Genomic DNA, 15857 nt, shown 5'->3' on the forward strand with positions numbered 1-15857 from the left:
CCCTAATCTATAAACTCCAGTGGCTCTCTACTGACTCTAGGATCTAATATTATTTCCTCTTTATCAAATCCTTTTTTAATTTCTATTTTTTCTAACTTTTATAATGTACATAATTAAAACTTATAAATAAGCAGGCGCATATTGGGGATGCATGCTAAAAAAATTTTACTTCAAACCAAGTTTTGAAGACCACTAGTCTAGAGCATCTGAACATTACAAAATTAAAAGTACATAAGAAGTGCCACTAGGCAGCGCAGTGGATAGAGTGTCAGGCCTCGAGTCAGGAAGACGTGAGTTCAAACTGACCTCAGACACTTACTAGCTGTGTGACCTGGGCAAGTCATTTAACTCTGTTTGCCTCAGTTTCCTCATCTGTAAAATGGGCTGGAGAAGGAAACGGCAAATAACTCCAGTATCTTTGCCAAGAAAGCCCCAAATGGGGTCATGAAGATTCAGACATAACTGAACAACAGTAACAACAAAAGACTGGTTAAAAGAAAAAAGTTTCAAAAAAGTTAGAATGAACATCTTCATAGTGCCAATTTCTTGAAGAGGGGAAGCTGTCATTGTATGATAATTTTCTCCAACTATGTTCTTTAGCTACTGTCTAGGGTTCCCAACAGCCAATCTTCATTAGGTAAAAGTAAGGGACTCATTTTTACCCCAGGCTCAATAATAATAACCTAGTAGGAACAAGATGAAATGCTGTAAGAGTAGGAACCAAGTGAACTCCTGGCTGACATTCCATGAGTATTTAGAAACACTTAGAATACTCCAGTGTTGCTGAAAATTGTCATTAGGACTAGGTACATTGTTCCTATTTTAAGGAAGAGCAGACAAAGTCTTCTATCCCCAAACTCTACTGCCCTGAATTGAGATTTATTACACTCCTCCTTCCAATGTTAATAGGAAAAGTTTGGATATAAATCTTGGAACCATGGTAAATTAAGAAGAAAGAGATGAAACAACTACTTTATAGGCATGTACCCTGGGCAGAAAGGTGCTTCAACTCTGGGAAGATGTAACTGCTGAAATTCTAAGTCCAAAGGATAAAAAGTTCTATGAATGAAAGCATGAAAAGCCCTGAAATGAAGATTTTTGTTCCAATAAGTCTGTACATGCGATAAAAAAAATCCCAGAAAGTGTGCCATTTCCGTAACCAAAGATTATTTACTTCTAATTCTATAGTGGTTTTCATATACTGTTTCAACTGGCCAACACTAAAGGATTTTCCCTCTGGATATACCTAGCTAGGAGGTGAAAAACATATTTTGTGAACACTTATTTATTTTATGTTGACATGGATTTCCTAATGTTTCCAAAGCACAAAGCCTTAAAAAAAAGTTCTGGTCTAATGCTTCAACAACTAAGCAACATAAAATCTAACCAAAAGGTCATTTAGCATTAGGGGGAAAAAAATTCATCATATTACAACTGTGAAAGCTATTCAGTATTTGCTATCTGTGTCTTACAACAAGCTGAATTGTTTAAAAAAAAAACCACACTCTTCAAGTCTCAACATGGAAAGCGGCACAAAGGAGAATGAAATTTACCATTCTCTCTGAAACAGAAGAGTGATTCAGTTTTAGCAGATGCTCAAATTCTTTAAGAAAAATACAAGTCCTATTCACAGCATGCCTATAATGACCCTGAAGAATGACTAAATACACTATTCAAAGTACTCAGTACCTAAGAAAGTTTAGTTATGATTTAACAAAAAAAAAAAAACAAAACCTCTCAATTCCAGTTACTTTTCATGCCTCTCTGTTAACTGTAAAAGCTATAACCTATCTGAACAACTCATCACCAAGTCTGAATTCTCCAATCCACAATGACCATTTGGTGATAACTGGTAATAGGAGGAAGAGATATCCCAACCTTCCCCCATGACTTGGTCTGAGCTAGTTCTTTTCTTTAAAATGTACTGAAACCAAACTCTAGACTTAATTGGCTCAGGAGACTAAAGGCTCCAGCTGTTGACATAACTTTCAGGTCCCTGAGTACAAAAAGTCACAATGAGCTTCAGAATACTTGCCCAGTGGAGCACTCTGAGCAGCACAGAGCCAGGTAAGCTTTGCTTAGCTCAATCAGCAGTGTCTTTGTTGAATGTCCTTTCTCTGCCATAGCTAGGTAAATTTCAGTCTACCAAAAGTCATATATTCTATGACTATTTTATTTTGTTCCAATAGCAAACCTAAACTACTAGGAGATCATCATAAGCCAGATATTGACCATCTCCCCCAGGGTATTTCAAACCACATACCTGGGTCATAGTAATAATAATAAATTATAATTCCTTACACTGCTATTCTGTTCTTCATCTTCACCCTAAAATCCTCCCACCTTTAATTAGCCCTACTATTCCCCAGTATAATCCCTTATCTATCTACCACCCTAATATCAGCACTTTGATAATTACTGAATTTATATAGCTCAATTTGTTATACTTCTCTGTCTTGTCTCTATTAGTCTATAACCTGATTTGAGGGGCAAGGTCTGTTCCTTAGAATCTATAAAAAGAATAAAGGAAACCACTTTATATCCTGTGAGAGCACAATACTTAACTTCAATTAAACTACATATATTAAACTAAACACCAACTATATGCAAGGTACTGTATACCATGCAAACAATAGTATCTGTTGAAATTTATTAACAAACAAGACTCGACATTTTAAAAAGGTGCATGCCAAGGTGCCAAAATTTTTCCATTTGGTCTGTCTCATCTCCTTCTATTAGGGAAGGGAGAGTCCACATGCCACAAGACAGAAGGAAACAAAATGATAACTTACCATTTCTGTCTTCCATATAGAAGGCTACTCCTGTGCTAACTATTACATTTGTTAACAAGAACAAAGGCCAATTTAATAAAAAAAAAAAAACCTCTTGGCTGAAAGGCAATGTTTACCATAAATATGAAAATCATACCCTTCTCTTTACTGAAGAGTTATGTGATGCTCTTTTCCTTACAGAGCATGCATCTTTTTCTTGTAAGATGTTTTATTGATTCCCTTTGTCTTTGTACCACAGATATTTCTGAAGGAAAACCCTCCATTTCCCTCTGGAATGAGCCTTCCTTTATAAGAAAAACAAACAAGCAATAATATCCTGTACAGCAGAGACAGCAAAATTATCACATACCTGCAAAACCCCCTAGTGAGAATCAGACTAAAATGTAAATGGCAAATATTTAACAAAATAAATTAAAAATACAATATAATACATATAATACTCATTTGTGGGTTTTTAAGTCAATATGGACTGTAGGAATCCCTTTCTATTTGAGTTTCACACCACTACTCTAGAGTAACCCTATTTGCTCATATTTACAACATTCTACCCAAGTGAGTACATTTTGTTATATGTTGTCTAGATCAGTCTTTGGTTTTTCAGTTACTTAGTTTGGTTACTTTTAGTGATATTTTCATTTACACTGTTGTGGTCAACTGAGTAAAACTGTCTTGGTCAACTGAGGAAACTGTCTTCTTGATTCTGCTTATTTCACTCCGAATTAATTATTACAAATCTTCCCGTGTTTCTCTGAATTTTTCACATTCATCATTTCTCACTCTACAGTAATAATCCATTGCATTCACATGCCACGTTTTCAGTTATTCCCCAACCAATGGGCATCTACTTTATTTCCAGTTCCTTCACACTAAAAAGAGTGGTGCTGTATTTTGTTTTATGTTAAAACTTTGTTTTTGGCTTTGACCTTTCTGTTTCCTTCTGGAGTATGTCCAATAGCAATAGTGCTGAGCAATGTGCTGTACAGACAGTTTAAACACTTCTCTTGCATAATTCCACATTTCTTTCCAGAAAAACTGGACCAAGGCATAGCCCCAACACATGTGAATGAGTGCAGCTGTTTTCCCAAAGCACCTCCACTACTGCCCCTGCTTTGGATCATCTTTTGCCAACTATGTGGTTGTTGAAATCTGAACATCTCTTAATATTAGTGACTTAAAAGCATGTTTTCAATTTTGCAATTTTCATGTTGAAAACTTTCTCACATTTTTTGACAACTGATCTATTAGGGCTGGGAGTGTTATAGCCATTCAATTGTTCTTGACCACACCGCAGGACTACTAGGGCCTGCTCATCTTTACTTCTCCTAGACCTTTCTGAAATTTGACCTTAATCAAATTAGCAAAGTGTGACATTACAATTCTCCAGGTTTTTCTCCTGCTATTCTAACCTCTATTCTCTTTTTTTATTGGCTCTAGCCTTCCCATAAAAATTTCCCCAAACATTCTCCAAGATTTATTTTCTCAGTCCATTGCTAGAACTAAACCTAAATGGGGCAAAAAAAAAAAAAAAAACAATTTTAACATGTACTTATCAGGACTCATTCTTCTGTGTTTACTTATATTCTGTTATTTCCAAAGCATATCACAAAGAAATTCTTACTTTTCCCCATATTCTGCTACATAGTCCTTCCATCTTCATTACGCTAACCTGTTCTCAATATTAATAAAACAGGTCCACAGTTCACCCACTCATAACTTTTCTGACACCAAATAACTTTGCTCTTTCCTCAACCTCTTCATATTGCTGTTCATTTCCTATTTATCCTTCAAAATCTTGGTCTTCACAAAGTTTTTCTGATTCTATAGGGCACACACCTTCCTCTGAAGCTTGACTATACAATTCATCTGACAGCATAAAATTCTTTGTAATAGTACTCATGCAGGTATATGCTTTCTCTCTCCAATCAGACCTGATCCCTTAAAAGTGAGAACCACGCCCTATACTTCCTATACTCATTTATGTGCCATGTTAACCTAATTACTTGAACATAATACGCATTCAATAATGAAAATAACAAAAATTTTAAACACAAACCAAAAAACTTCAACTTACCTGACTGAATTAAATGTAAGCAAAGCATTTCCAATGGATAAGACACACTAGGATAGATGTTCATCATGCCTTCACATGCTTTCTTCATCCTAGAAATCTCATGAGGAAACTTAAAAATATAAAGACAAAATAAAAATAAATATTCATCTTAGTAAGGTATGTTTTTAAAATTATACTGTGGATATATATGTAAGAATTTTTGTAAAAAGATATTTGGAAATCTTACTTTAGATAAACACTGAATGAAGCGTCTATAAAGTGTTTCATGATCTTCACTAGGAATGTTATCTGAAGAACTCAAAGCATTTTCAAATGCAGTGAAAAGCTAAAAAGACAAATTATAGACATCATTACAGAATATTGAAATTACAAATATAACAAATGGAGACTTTATAAGGTTTTTATTTTAAAGAACAGTTTCTTAGTTCACTGTTTCTTACTTCCAAAAATCTTCCCATTTATTATATGTGTGATTCTTTTCATGAAAAGAAATGGATTTTTTAGAAGCACAGCATGCAAGTCCATACCATGTTCAATCTCCCACCTCCAGGCCTTTGTGCATGACAGGGAGGGACTTTCTGCTTGTTGCTGCCTCCCTGACCCTAATTTCCTTCAAGATGCAGCTCAGCACCGCATAGCTACATGAGCCTTTCTCCTGATCTCTCCAGCTGCTGGGACATTCCTCCCAAAACCACCTTGGGTTCATTTTGTACATACACTGTATTATATAAATGTTGTCTCCTCCACTGGAATGTAAAGAGGATTGTTTTACTGTTGTCTCTGTATCTCCGATATTTCAGAGTGTGGGGAAACTCCCACTAAGGAAACTCCTTTTACTATAGATTGGCAGCTGCTCTGCAAGTTAATAGTCTTGAAAAGGCAGAGTAATCTAGTGGAGAAGACTGCCTGCTGCAGAGTAGGGGGCCCTGGGTTTAAGTTGCATATCTCACACCAACTGCTATACCTACTTTTTCATGCCCCATGCAAATCTCAAAGATTGAGAAGTTAATTAATGCCCCTCCAAAAAAACTAAACAATTCACTTGCTTTCTACCAGCAGCAATGATAAGTATTCTTGTCATAATTTAAGTAGTCTAACAGAAAAGTGAAATGAAATAAATCAGAGAGGAAAACAGCCAATGGCCTCTGTCTTTACTATGTGTTCATTTTACTACGAATACAAAGGAACCTAGAGACATTAGTAGCATAGTTGAAACAATTTTTTTCTAATTCAATTGTTCTTCAGTCATTTTTCAAGTCATGTCTGACTCTTTATGACCACATTTGAGGTTTTCTTTGAAAAGAAACTGAAGTAGTTTGCTACTTCCTCCTCCAGGCTCATTTTACAGATAAGGAAACTAAAGCAAACAGGGTAAAGTGAGTTGCCCAGGGTCACCCAGATAGTAAGTGTGTAAGGACAGATTTGAACTGAGGAAGATGAGTCTTCCTGACTCCAGGCCCAGCACTCTATCTACCATACCACCCATCTGCCCTTTTCTAATTAATACATTCTATTGAAGATTTTATGTACAAAGCTCTTAGGGGCAGCTAGGTGGCACAGTAGATAGAGCACAAGCCCTGGAATCAGGAAGACCTGAGTTCAAATGTGACCTCAGACACTTACTAGCTGCGTGAGTCTGACTGCCTCCCAAAACAAAACCCAAAAAAAAATGCAAAAACGAAGCTCTTATTTTTAAAAATATAATCAACTCCTAATTATATGTACTACATAATTAAAGTATCAGTCTAAAATTTAATATCATATACAACTAAAAAGGCATTTTTATGTCTTTGAAATGCAATGTGTGAAAAAAAAGAAATGCACTGTTTGATATTCTGGCAGTTCAAAATGCTTCAGACAAAACAATGAAGTTACACTGGGTAAATATGACTTAGGAGAAGTTAGCATGTTCTCCAGTTTCCCAATTCTGTATGCCTAACTCAATTCTTCATCAAAGTGCTCTCTACAGTGGAGATGGGCAACATCACCCTCAAACTAATACAAAACATCAGCCCTGCTCTCTACTAAACTTGCTGCTTTTCTGGCTGATACTTTCACTGGATCAGGGATTTCATTTATTGTTGTTGAAGTGAAGCTTTAAACCACAAGTACTTGATTGATGATTATGTATCAAGAGAGACAAAAGTAGGCTATAAGAGTGACAGTAAACAGAAATAATGAATACTTAAGGTATTGACTAAAGTACTAAATTCAATAAGAACTTAGAGATAAGAAAGTAGAACCTAAGAAATGTCAAAATGTCTTTGCTAAATGACTCACCAAACCAAATATTCTGTCTCTGATTACAAAGAACATTTGTCCTCCATGTTATCACTTTACATGAATTCAATGAGCAAGTATAGCTCTTAAGAGTAAAACAGTCTATTCTCAAGAAGTTTACATTCTATTATGCACATATACAAATAAAGATAGGCAAAACAGATACAAGGGAAGCTGGGGCAGAAGGAGGGGGCACCAGCAGCTAGGAAGACAAAGAAAGGTCTAATGTAGAAAGTGGTGCTTGAGCTGAAAATTAAAGCAAAACAAGGACTCCATGAGGCAGAGGTGAAGAGAGCATTACAGGCAAGGGGGTTAAACTAATACAAAGGTACAGTGATGAGTAACAGAATATCAGGAATGACAAACAGCGAGAAGGTCAATCATTCTGAAGCACAGAATGTATGGAGGATAGCAATGTTTATGAAGTCTAGAAACAATAAGATTTAAATTGTGAAGACCTGTAAGAGACAAGAAGTTTATGTTTGATCCTGAAGGAAACATGGAGCCATCAGAGTTTAAACTGGAGGGAAGGAGGGAAAGGAAAAGGGGGTTTGGGATGGTCGGATCTGAGATTAAGAAAATCACTTTTATACCTATGTAGAAAATGGACTGGAGTGTGGAGACACCTAAAGCAGAGTGAGCAATCAGGACGCTACCATCACCAAGAGGTAACAAAGGTTTGATCTAGAATGGTGGCTATGTGAATGGAGAGAGGGGGCCACATGTGAAAGAGATCATGTACAGAGAAACAAGAAAATATGGTAACTGATTAGACATGCAGAATGAGAATGAAGATTCAAGGATAACACTGAATTGTTAGAGACTCTTCTCCAAGGAGACCTAAATGCTCATAATCCTCTATAAAGAATACACTATTAATCTTTGAATGTAAATTTTTCTTGAAATAATTTCTATTTTTAGCTAAATGCCCCCATAGGGTAATTCATTCCATTGCCTTTCTAGAATCAAAGCAAGAGACTTTGGCTAACTAGTCAAATGCAATATTTTTTATTTGACCTCAAATTGCTTCCTATAAGATTCAAATGGTACCTCTTAATTTCAGTATTCAGTGAATAAAGCTACGTACAGACTACCCTTCATGATTTAACAGAGTCCATGAGTATCCCATTTCTTGGTTTTTGTTTTTCCACAATGAAAATTGTTTTGAAAAATTCTCACCATGCAACATTTCTTGGTTTTTGTTTTTCCACAATGAAAATTGTTTTGAAAAATTCTCATCAATGCAACAGCTTGTGCATATTTCTTTTCATTGTCTCTCTCTGAAACTTCACCTGCTCTATTACATTTTTGTTAAAGTATGGAATCTAAAATTGCATACTGTAGTCTGGATATGCCTGCAACACAATTTTGAGCATGTCTCTTAGAATCTGAGAATTGGAAGGGACGTGTAGAGATTACGCTTCTGTTTAGTTGTGTTCTAGTTTATGATTCCAGTGCCTTCTAAAAGCAGCAGCAAGGTAGATGACCTGCCCCAAGAGAGAACTGACAGTTAACTTTAGGAAATGTTGTCCTATCCTAAATCAGTGCTGTCACACCTAAATAGAAAAAGTAGACAACTAATCCATATGTAAGGATCCCAGTGGGCCACATATTGACTTAATTTTAAAATGTAATATTATTTATGTTTTATTGTATTTTTATATATTGTTAAATATTTCCCCATTACATTTTAATCTGGCTTGGGCCACATTTGGGAGGGTTGTGGGTCAGCTGTTTGACACAGCTATTTGTGTTTTCTGTTAAATGTAAGTTCCTTTTGAAATAGCCTTCAAAACCAAAGTTCACCATCAAAGAAAAAAGTGAATTGAAGTCATCAAGGATAGAAAAGTCAACATTTAGAAGACAACTACAAATTGTTCAAAAGTAAAACAAAATTACTGAGTGACATAATCAATAGTAATAAAATCTTAGTACTGAAAAAGATTAGAGATTATCAAGCTAAATAGGATTCAGAACTGAAGAGAATTAGGGATCAACTAATCCAAGCCTCTCATTTCATAGACAAGGAAACTGAGGCTGAGAGAGGTGAAATGATTTATGAAAAGTGATACCACTAGCAGAGGGCAGATCCAGGACTAGAACTAAGGACCACCAATGCCTGATCAAGTGCTTTTTCAATTACACTCCCTTCAATAGGTTTATAATGGAGTAAGGTCATTAAAAATGTTAAAGTACTAAGAAATAATGGATGGAAACAGTCTCCAATCACAGCTCTGAAAGCATAATCTAGAAATAAAGAATAAAAAGCATTTACTTATTCCTTTCCATTTAAATTTGCATTGTTAAAAAAAAGATAAAGACACAGAAAAACATTAGGATAAGTTGTTTCAATTATTAAAATTTCTTAGCCCCTAAGACATTAAATTCTAAGCACAAATAAGATATAACTTTGGATGTATTATTTTGAGAAAAGTCACTGAAATTATGTTTCAAATGGCTTTGGCTTCTTACTTCTCTTGATGGTTATTCTGATGATTTAGTGATAAAGTTCACATACAAACAAGAGACTCAAAATCTAGGACTTGGGTGCTAGTACCATCCTTGTCCCAGAAGCAAGGGCCTCATAATTTCTGTTCCTAAAGCAAGTCAGGGACTTGCTTGATTCTAAATGGAAAATCCTATAAAACTATGTAAAATGTTAAACAAAACACTTTCTGCTTTCCAATATTAATTTTTACCGTATTTTCATTTCTTCAATGAGTGAAGGACACTAAATGTTTAGCAAAACATCTCTTATTTTATTGTTGCCTCCCCACCCCCACAAAAAAAAATGACAACTACTAGTTCAAGTGCTTACTTCTTTCATCTCTACAAATTCTTCATGAGACTTTCTCTGAATATTAAAATTCAGAGCCAAAGGACACCAAAGAACCTCATTACAGGCTATAACACACTGCCAATCAATCAACAAGTTTTTATTATGTGCCTACTATGTGGCAGGCCCTGGCAATACAAGTACAAGAATGAGGTAAATTGAGGAAACAACAATTATGCATGAAGAAATATACAGAATAAATACAAGGTTAAAACATATAAATGTATAAAAAGTAGTTAAGTAGAAGGTAGTTTGAGAGGGAGGAGGACATTAATAGTTGGGGGAATCAGGAAAAGCTTCATGCAAAAGATGGTGACTGAGCAGGGTCTTAAAGAACACATTCTAGTAATGGGGATAGCCAGTGCAATGACATGGAGATAGAATGTTACAGGTGAAAACAGAGAAGGTCAATGGGTCAGAGTACAGAAGAAGAAGAATGTTCAAGGAAAACTGAGAGAAAGGTTAGAGCCACAGTGTGAACAGCTTTAAAAACTAAGGAAAGGAATTTCTATTTTATACCCTAAGCAATAGGAAGCCACTGGAGTTGACTGAGTAGGAGAGTCACGTGGTCAGATCTTCACTTGCGGAAAATTCCATTAGTAGTGGGGAAGGAAGACAGTGGCATGAAGAAAGGGTTAAAGCCAGGAGCCCAATTTGGAGGCTACTGCAATAACCTAGGCAAGACGCAATAAGGTGGTAGCTGTATGAGTAAAGCGGAGATAGAGATGAGAGATAGGGTGGAGTTTCAGAAAACCTCTAAGTACATATTGAAGGCTCCCAGCATAAGGCAAGAGTTGGGGAAGAAAGGAAGATGGCAAACCAAGTACTGAACTCCTCAAGAAAAAGAATGCCTGGGGGTTGGAAATATCACAACTGCTATAATTCAGATTGGCTAGAAATGTTTGATTGAGTGGACTTCAAATGAGGAAAGGCTGCTGATTTCAGAAAAAAGAAGAACTATTCAAAAGTAGAATGGACTACCTCAGGAGGGAGTGAGCTTCCCCTCATTAAGGTTTACACTAAAAAGCCAAATGGTTATTTATTGTGTTTGTGACAGAAGGTATTTAACTGAGGATAAAGGTTGAACTAGATGGCTACTGAGATAAATAACAAGTACTTGATTGAACAAACATAAAGAACCTTTCAACTCTGAAATTCTGTGAACTATATAAATATATAAAATATGTATATACATATACATTATATATGTAAAATAGAATTACCAGTTGCTGAATTTCCTCGTTTTCTTCTTCAGTACTCTCAGCCAGGAACTGAGTTAACTTTAGCCACAGCTGGTGGACCTCTTGATCCTCTGCACCACCTTCCTTTCTTGTTTTGATCAGTCTGTGCCATGTTTGAGCCACCTGGCCAAAAAGAGAAATGATACAGCGTTGCAAAAAATGAAGAACTTGGTCATAAACTGACCACATTAATATTCTGAACTTTATTTTTATCAAGTTATTCTTATTTTTATCAATTCTAAATATGTCTTAAAAATGATATTTAGAAGCAGCAAATATTCTAAACTTCAACGAGATGAGATGAAACAAATCCATTCCATTCAATAAAGATTTATTAAGAACCTACTATGTGCCACACACTATGCTTGTTGCTGGGAATGCAAAGATCAAAAAAAAAAAAGTCTATCTTCAAAGAGCTTACAGCTTATTGGGGGAATCAACATGTACACAGAAAATTAAATACCAAACATATACAAAGTAAATACAAAGCAACTTCTGGGGAAGAGGATCAGTAACTGAGACAATTGGACTAGACCTCCTAGTGGCTCCTGAACCGAGCCATGACAAGAGCAGGGATTTCATGAGGCAGACGAGCGAGCATTAGAGAAATAGGGAGATAGCCTGTGTAGAACCACAGACAACTAAGAAATGGATGGGCATACAAAGAGTACATCAAGCATGCCAGTTTCACTGGAATGTGGAATACATAAAGGGGAAGTATTGTGCTGGAAAGCCTGGAAATACAGGTTAAATTTAGTTTTTGAAAGGCTTTAAAATACTGAAGAGTTTGTATTTTCTCTATTAAAATACAAAGAGCAGTATATTTTGACCTGGAGTTTCTTGACCAGGGAAATCATACGGTCAGACCCATGCTTTAGGTGTATCAATCTGGCAGCTGTGTGAAGAATGGATTGGAAAAGAAGGGAAATGGATGTAGAAAGGCCAAATGGGAGAATATTACAATGACATAGGAGAGATAATGAAGATCTGAACTAGTGTGGTAGCTGTAAGAGAAGAAAATCAATGTGAAGCCATCTAGAGGCCCCCTCATTTTACAGATGAGGACACAGAGGTTCAGGGAGATTAAGCGGGCTGCCAAAGTTCACTCAAGCAAGAAAGCATCTGAGATGGGGTCTGAACCCAGGGCCTCTCACTTCAGAGCCACTGATTGTTCTTTCCACTAAAGCACCAGGGAAGAATTGAGGATAACTCCAAGACCGTGTACCTGGGGCACAGTAAGAATGGTGAAGCCATCAACAGAAATAAAGAAGAATGTGGGGAGCATTTAGGGGAAAGGTAAGTTGTTTTTAGACATGGTGAGTGTGCAATGTCTACAGGACATCCAGATAACTTATTAGGCAATTGGTGAGATGGGACTAGATTTCACGATGAGAGTGGATCTGAATATAGAGATCTAAGAGCTGTCTGCATAGACACAGCAAGTGAACCCATGGAAGCAAATTAGATCAGCAGAGAGAGGGTCAAAAGTGAAGAGGGCCTTGGACAGAGCCCTAAGATACACCCACAAAGAGAGAGCACTATACAAATGATGATCCAGCAAAGGAGACTGAGAAGCTGCCAGAGTCAAGAGAGCCTCTCAAATACACGACGTCCCCTGTCCCCTCTTACAGAACTCTCCAAGTGCGCTTGGCGTAATTGAGCTGATTTTCCCATCTTTGTTCTCTTTAATATAATCTTATGTTCTTTATAAGTATATTTGGAAAGGTGATGCTAAAGTCCAAATGTAAAAGCTACATAGACTTTCCCTGGTGCTGAAAAAGAGACGGGTTGTGGTTTTTTTTTTTTTTAATCTCTGTAGATACTTTTCTGCTGTTTGTTGACATACTTTCAGTTTCATCTTTAAATGCTCTCAGAGTGTGTTTGCTTAACTGGGTTGCTTGGTTTCATTTTTATTAAAGATATCATTAAACTGGTTGTACCCTCTACAACTTCGCTTTTTTATGAAGCAACAGTGCATATATATAGTCTTCCACCAAACTTTTCTCTTAAGATTTTACAAATGGGTTTATATTCTAAACTGGTGCTGTCCTTGGATGCTTTATCTCTTTATCTGCAAGGAAGTTAAGCATTTACTAAGAAAGGTGCTTTTGGGGCTCTTTTGATCTCATTATTATGGAAAATGAGTTTCATCAATTAAACTTGTGCACATCATTAGAGTTGTAGTCAGTTTCTGTATCCTTTCTTCAGTCACGATCCCACTTTTTTACTGTTAATAATTTATTCAAATAGGTCAGGTTAGAGTAGTTTTCATTGCCAGTCTTTTTTTTTCCAGCTTTGTATTAATTTTGATCTTTATTATAACAAGTCTGTTTCTTCCAGCATTGTATTAATTTTGATCTTTATTAAAACAAGTCTGTCACCTGACTACATACAAACAGCCAATTCAGGGATGATGCTATATTAGTAACAGTAATCAATATATAATCAGTAATTTCCTAGGGTTTTTTAGAGGCAGCTAGGTGGCACAGTGGATAGAATGCTGGGCTTGGAGTCAGGAGGATCTGAGTTCAAATCTGGCCTCAGCCACTTAATAGCAGTGGGACCCTAGACAAGTTACTCGAGCTCTGTTTGCCTCAGTCTCCTTATCTGTAAAATGGGGATAACAATAGTACCTCCCAAGGTTGCTCTGATGATCAAATGAAATAATAATTGTAAAGCACTTAGCACAGTTCCTGGAACACAGGAAGCTCTATATGAATTTTAGCGACTATTATTGTTATTATTTTAAAATATAATCAATTTCACTTTTGTCATGTTCCTCGAAGCCTTTTCAGCACTGTGGAACCTGCCAGAGCATGCACTGCTAGTCTGGTAAAGCCTTCAATGATACATCGGAGTAGACTTTTTTTTTAAAGGATTCAAATCATACTACCCTTATGTTAGAAACTAGAGGTACAATTACTCCCTTTTCTTCTCAATGGTTCATAGCAGAAGCCCTGAAAGCTTCAAAAACCGGAAATTCAGTTTCATTATACTACAGTAAGACTTTTTAAATTTAAATTAAAAGTTAAATAACTTTAATAATAGTTTTATAGCAAACCAAATCTAGCACCCCCAGAAAATTATTAACCAACCTCCAGGTATTTCTTTTCTTGGTGATAAAGATCCACAAGCTTCTTACAGACATCACACCACTTCTGCTTGTCAGCACTTGAAAAAACAGAAATATCTTAAAGTAGCTGAAAAAACAATCTCCAAAATTTTCAACAACACTTACTGTTAATTAATGGATGTTACTTTAAACAAGAGCTAAAATCTCATATTATAAATAAAATTTTCATACAGAAGTGATCCTAAATAACCGTCTCTAAAACAAAGTATCACAATTTAGGGCTTTGTTTTTAATGTTGTGAATTAATATTGTATAATTTTATGTTAGTATTTATAAATTTATGTTCATATTTTATAAGGTTATAATATCTTGGGAAGATTTATAGAAAGACATAGGCAAAGAAATTCAAACAGGATGAGAAAGCATTGAAGAGGTTGCGATCTGTACTAGCAGAGATGGTACCCACTTCTATGGCATTCCTTTAAAAGAAAAACGTCCGACTCTCAATGTCTGTCATTTAAATAAAGTTTTAAATCAACAGCTTATTCTAATTTGAGCTTACCAAGTAAATAGTCTTTTACCATATGTTCATTACCTTTCATAGAGATCCAAAAGCTTTTGGTAGACAGTGATCAAGTCATCTTTGGCATCTGCATAGTTAGATTTCTCATATAAACTTGCTAACCCCTAAATGAATGAGCAGTCAGTCAATTTTCCAAAAATATACAATATTCAACACATGAAATTTCCTTAAATATGTACCTCACTGATTAAAGATGGATCATTTGCAACATTTCTATGATAAAAATTAAAACACAATCCCCAAATCCCAAAATAGCATGGCCTATATGATATTGCGTTCTATCACATAAGCAAGCAAAAACAACAATTTTTTGCCTCACTGTTCAATAGCCATCAGATTATAAAAGCAATTAGCTGTTCTAAGAGTATTGATATAAAAATACCTTTACTTAGAAAAGCAGTATGGTATAATGAAAAGAACACAAGTTCTGGAATCAGAAGACCCCTAAGTTAAAATCCCATTTCTGCCACTTATTAGCTGTGTGAGTTTGTGCAAGTCACTGGACCTTTAAAATTCCATTTCGTCATATGCAATAAGAGGGTAGGAAGGGAATCTCTCTAAGGTTTGGTTTTATGGTGAAATTTCTTCATCAAGTGGTTTTAATAAACAAGTTCAAGTTCTCCAGGGTCCATGTCTCTTATTCTATAGTCTTTTGCAGAAAATAGTAAAACAGGATGTGAATAATTTATGCCTATACTGGCAAAAAAAAAAAAAGAGCTAACCCAGGAAAGACACTTAAATATTAAATTTGGAGAATATCATAAGCAATATTAAAACTATCAATATGTAAAACACAATTAAAATGTATTCAATTATTAAAAGATTTGACTGACAAATTTTTCTTCAATAAATATTTTTAATTCAATTTCCCACAAGGATACTAAAAAAAGAAAAATAGGAATTTCTAAAGAACCTTTTGGCGAATTTACAATTAAATTTATCAGGTTTGTAAACCTAATTAGCAATAATATAATCAAGTTG

At 35.6% G+C, this 15857-nt stretch overlaps 1 protein-coding gene across 4 annotated transcripts in view; it reads right to left on the minus strand.

Moving 5' to 3' along the window:
* The window catches only part of TTC37 (tetratricopeptide repeat domain 37), a 122014-nt gene that overhangs the window by 82908 nt on the left and 23249 nt on the right, over window positions 1-15857 (minus strand). For all 4 annotated transcript variants that reach the window (XM_036767420.1, XM_036767412.1, XM_036767403.1 and 1 more), the window contains 5 exons: window positions 14889-14980; window positions 14316-14391; window positions 11203-11343; window positions 5090-5188; window positions 4864-4972 (listed from right to left, as the gene is read on the minus strand). In XM_036767420.1, the coding sequence (XP_036623315.1) occupies window positions 4864-4972; window positions 5090-5188; window positions 11203-11343; window positions 14316-14391; window positions 14889-14980 (517 nt within the window). The remainder of the gene's footprint in view (window positions 1-4863; window positions 4973-5089; window positions 5189-11202; window positions 11344-14315; window positions 14392-14888; window positions 14981-15857) is intronic.

This window comes from Trichosurus vulpecula, chromosome 1 (assembly GCF_011100635.1).
Source record: "Trichosurus vulpecula isolate mTriVul1 chromosome 1, mTriVul1.pri, whole genome shotgun sequence".
NCBI classification, from domain to species: Eukaryota; Metazoa; Chordata; class Mammalia; order Diprotodontia; family Phalangeridae; genus Trichosurus; species Trichosurus vulpecula.